Source organism: Psammomys obesus, unplaced genomic scaffold (genome assembly GCF_907164565.1).
Source record: "Psammomys obesus unplaced genomic scaffold, mPsaObe1.curated_primary_1811, whole genome shotgun sequence".
Taxonomy (NCBI): Eukaryota; Metazoa; Chordata; class Mammalia; order Rodentia; family Muridae; genus Psammomys; species Psammomys obesus.
The window spans coordinates 1,282,721-1,287,720 of NW_026596152.1; the positions used below are offsets into that span (position 1 = coordinate 1,282,721).

The following is a 5,000-nucleotide window of genomic DNA, read 5'->3' on the forward strand; positions in this document are numbered from 1 at the left end:
AAGAAAGAAAGAAAGAAAGAAAGAAAGAAAGAAAGAAAGAAAGAAAGTTAAGTAAACAAAAATAACACTAAGAGTAAAGAACATTGCTTATATTTCAACAGTCTAAAGTTTTTCCAACCAGACTGCAATATGCCCTTATATTAGCAACAAAGCTTTTGTTTTAGACGAAGGATTGTCAGTTTAGTAAGTATTAACAAAAAGGACAGTAAATGACGCATTTGTTATTTTTATTTATATTCTTTGATTTTAAGTGGAACACAACATTTTTCCTGGTTGCATTTTTTTTTTTTCTTAAATGATATAAACTGACTATGTCTTTTTGGGGGGGTGTTTTTTTGTTTTTTTTTTTTTTTTTTTTTTTGACAGGGTTTTTCTGTGTAGCCCTGGCTGTCCTGGACTCACTCTGTAGACCAGGCTGGCCTTGAACTCACAAAGGTCCACCTGCCTGGCCTTCCTGAGTGCTGCGATTACAGGTGTGCGCCACTGTGCCCGGCTGTCTATGTCTTTCGGTCTGTTTATTTATTGGGCTTTTGACATTGTCTCATTAATTCGCCCACATCCTGTATAGGAAAGCGTTTAGGAAGGTGTCTGTTATTTTCTTTTCTTTAGACATTGTGATCTGCCTTCATCTCCCGGGGCCCTGGCGAAGGCCTGCAGAGCGGGGCTTCACGTCTTTACTGTTCCCATCGTTTCCATTTTTATTCTGTTGCACCAATTTGTTCCTTAGTTTTGTCAGTTTTTCTTCCCTTGTGCCCCTTGATTCCTCCTTATTGCTTGATTGTCACACGTCAGCGCCTGAGAGGGGCAGCTTCGCAAGGAAGCTGCTGGGTCCTTGTCCCGTCTGCCGTCTCCTTGCTCCGAACTCCTTGATGCAGGCTCGTGTCCTAGTGTTTCCTTCCTTCACCTTTCTCTGGGGTTGAGAGTGTTAGGGATTTCACGGGCAGAAGTGAGCTGTTTGGGGGAAGACAGCGGCCCAGCCCCGGGCTTCCCTCTGTGACGCATGCTGTCTCCCTGGGGAGGCCGGGGGTCTATTGTCTCCCTCCTCTGGAAGCCTGAAACCCATCACCCCGTCGCCCCAGCTCTCCTCTCCGTCTCCGCTCACCCAGCCAGGCTGCGGCCGGGTGGAGCAGGCGTCCCTGACATGCTGTCTCTGCTCTTCCTAGAAGCCCCTTTTCCTCGCTCGAACTATGCTGACTGGACTGGCCGAGTCCACGTGGACAACCGAGCACGACATGGTGCTGGAGCGCTTCGTCCAGGACCCCTCGGAACCTGTCCTCACCATCTTCGTGGACCCCATTTGTGGGCTGAAGCTGGAGCTGGGCATGCCTGTTCAGGTGGGTACCCTGCTTCCAGGCAGCCCCCCGGGAGCCGAAGGTGCTGTGGAGCCCTGAAACCCCGAGTCGTGCTTTCCTCGGTGCCCGAGGCTCTGGGAACCCACTGTGTGTGGACACTCGGCCAGGAAGCCGATGCTCAGAGAGGTGCTGAGATGAGGCAGCTCCACCGAGTGAAGAAGCAATCGGAGAGTAGTAGAGAGTCGGCGGTGGGCCTGGGCGGTGGGGTCACTCTCCTGAAGTGCTCTTATTTGAAAACACCCACTTATTCACTTACCCGTTCATTCATTCATTCATTCACTCATGTATTTGCTTACTGTGTATGTGTGAGCTCACACGTGTTCACGCGTTGGCATATGCGGCAGAGGGCAGCTTGCAGGGGTCAGGTCTCCTGAGGACGGAACTCGGGTCCCCAGGCTTGGCGGCCAGCACCTTGGCCTGCTGAGCCACCTGACAGGCTCTGAAGCGTTTCTTTCCTTCTGTACGTTTGCAACATTTGAAAATAAAATGTTGGGGAAGCCCACTGCTTCACTCTTGTTGGATAGTGTGTACAGAGTGGAAAGGTGATGGTTAGCAATTATTATCATTATTTTGGTTTTTGAGACAGGGGTTCTCTGTGTAGTCTTGGCTGTCCTGGCACTCTCTCTGTAGACCAGGCTGGCCTCGGGCTCACAGATCCACCTGCCTCTGCTTCCCAAGCGCTGGGATTACAGGTGTGTGCCCCACTACCACCCAGCCTGGTGTGGAGCCTTAAACGTCCTGATGTTTCAGTCTAAGCTGCAGTGTCTTGTGTTGCTGTTTGCTGTGTTGCTCAGGCTGCTCTTGAACTCAGGGCTGCTGGGCTCCTTCTTCTCAGCTTCCTGAGGAGCGGGGACTGTAGGTGTGTGTCTCCACCTACCATTTCAGGGTAATCCTATCTAACCTAGAGTGCCCAAATGCTGTACCTCCTAGGTGCCCTTTTGTGTGTTGTTGTTGAGACAGAGTCTTGCTTCATTGACCTGGCTGGCCTTTCATAATTATTAGTGCTCACTATGTAGCCCAGGCTGGCCCAGAACTTTCATTCCTTCTGCTTCAGCCCCAGAAGCACTGGGAGTGCAGGCATTTGCCACCAGGTGTGGCTGGTTCCCTCGAGTTAGAATTTCCAATGCAGCCGGTGGTATTGATTCCTTGGTGGAATGCTCATGCAGCATGAAAGCAAGCCACAGCCCCTTCCCCAGCCTGTGGGCCTTGGAGGCAGGCGGATCAGAAGTTCAAGAATCTCCTTAGCTTTACTGCAAATTCAAGGCTGGCCTGGGGCATATGAGAAACATTGTTTTACAAAAAGTATCTAATCTGGGTGTCCTTTTATCCCAGCACTCAAGAGGCAGAAGCAGGCAGATCTCTGAGTTCCAGGCCAGCCTGGTCTGCAGAAAGAGTTCCAGCACAGACAGGGCTACACACACACAAAAAAAAAAAAAAAGAAAAAAAATATATACATACATACATATACACATATAACCAGCAAATGCATAAAAATACCAAGAGTAATGATGTAGACATCAGAATCCTTTATTAGACCACAGCAATTAAGACAGTTAATACTAGACCAGGAATATAAATGATGAATAACATTAAAGAAATGTGTAAAAATAGACATCAGCAACAGCACAAACACACCGGGGATTCTGCAAATGTAAGGTAATTGGGAGGCAAAGGTAGGGGAATCACTGTAAATTCAAGGCCAGCCTGGTCTACATAGTGAGTTCTAGACTAGTATAGTGAGACTTTGTCTCAAAAATACAAAAATATAAAAACAAAAACAACAAGCAAAGGGATCCATTAGCTGCTGCCGCAGCTGGTGACAGACTGTGTTCTCCTGGTTAGGACGGCCAGTCGAAGTGTCCTTAAAAAAAAAAAAAAAAAAGATGACTGCTGGGCACAGTGGCACACAGCACACAGGGAGGCAGAGGCAGGTGGATCTCTGAGTTCAAGGCCAGCCTGGTCTACAAAGGGAGTCCAGGACAGCCAAGGCTACACAGAGAGACCTTGTCTTGAAAAACCAAAAGAAAAAAAAGAAAAGACAAAGAAAAAGAGAAGAAAAAGAAAAGAGAGAGAGAGAGAGATCACCTCAGCGCTTGGTGTTTGGGACCCTTGCCTAGCCAGCATGAGGCCCTTCTTTCAGTACCCAGCACAGACGGGGAGGAAAGATTCATTTCCCTTTGCACCCTGGTACGGAGTGAGTGCTGTGGTGTGCCTCGTCTGCACCCTGTGGTGGGCGCAGGGAAACCCCATCTCCCCCTGGGGGTGGGGTGGGGGATTCCGTGAAACCTGCACGCGTGGAAACAGCACCACGCGTGATCGACTCAACACGGGGAAGAGCCACAAACAAATGCAGTGAACTTTAAAAACAGATGGGAACGCCAAATGGTCGCCGACAGGAACACTAAGCAGCCCCCCCTGCCCGAGCCTGGGCGGAGGGGCCGTGGGAGCATGCCCGAAATCTCTTAGGAGGGTTTGTGTTTTAACACAGATTTGCTACTGTCTTAAATTAGCCATCCCACTTGCCCCTTCTCACGCAATTCTCCGGGCTACAAAAAACGTGAATAAAAATATATAAAGTATCCAATCCTTTCGCTTTACCTTCAAGAGGCAAAATAAACTAGTCTCTCACAGTGGGGCATCAAGAAGTCGTCCGCAGTGTGCGGGAGCCAGATCGAACTGACAAAGCTGCTCAGGCATGAGCAGAATGGGCGAAATCGCATGGCAACGGCGAGCACATTATATCAAGGACAAAGGGGGAGAAGAACAAAGCGCGTACAGGAGGAAGATCTAACTGAGCCAAGGACTCCTCAACACGACGACAACTTGATATGAACATGAATTCAGTCTTTAAAAAAAAGCAGACGAAACGATAAAAGGTGAGAACGGGATGAAAGGCAGAGTAGGATTTTAGGAAATGAATAAAACAGCGTGTTACAAAACCAGAGGATGAAAAATGTCGAGGAACTGAATAGCTGTGGTTGAAAATCCGTCACCGGCAGAGAGGAAGGCTGAGGCATCGCAGCTCACGTGAAAGAAAAGGCCGAAGACATTAATGCAATTAGAGGGGAGAGGACAGCCTGGAGGGGTGGGCGCAGCGGAGCGGGGTGGAGAGAGAGCCAGCGCAGCGTGCATTTAGAGAGAACACACAAAGAATTCCCCTGGAAGGAAAAAGGCACCGCACCTGGGGGTCAAAGGATACGTCGATCCTGCTTACTGCTTGTTTCTCACGTTTAATGTCAGCGTGCATCTTAGTTACACCAGTGAGATTCAAGGGTACCAATTCTTTGGGAGCATGGACTATATGGTGTTCTACGAAGAACATTTAATTTCAACCTAATAATGAGGAGCAGGCAGATAAATCCAAATTAAGGGAGATTTTTGAAGACATCTGGCTTGATTCTTTAGAATGACTGATAGCACAACATAAAAGAAAAAGCTGGACGTGATGGCAGTCTTGTTATCCCATCGCTTGAGGGGCTAAAGCAGGAGGAGTGAGCGTCAGTGATCGGCCTCACACACACAGAGGACACCAGTGGGTGGGAGTTGTGGAAATGAAACAGGGTGTGGGAGATGGAGGCGTGAGTATCAGAGGTTCAAGGGCAGCCTTGGCCCTAGAAAGAATTCTAGGCCAGCCTGAGTATGAAGCTC

At 48.8% G+C, this 5,000-nt stretch overlaps 1 protein-coding gene across 1 annotated transcript in view; it reads left to right on the plus strand.

Moving 5' to 3' along the window:
- Dnah2 (dynein axonemal heavy chain 2) overlaps positions 1-5,000 on the plus strand; it is a gene marked incomplete in the record, with an annotated part of 99,039 nt that overhangs the window by 14,077 nt on the left and 79,962 nt on the right. Inside the window, 1 exon segment of the mRNA XM_055593991.1 lies at positions 1,164-1,334. Coding sequence (XP_055449966.1) covers positions 1,164-1,334 — 171 coding nt within the window.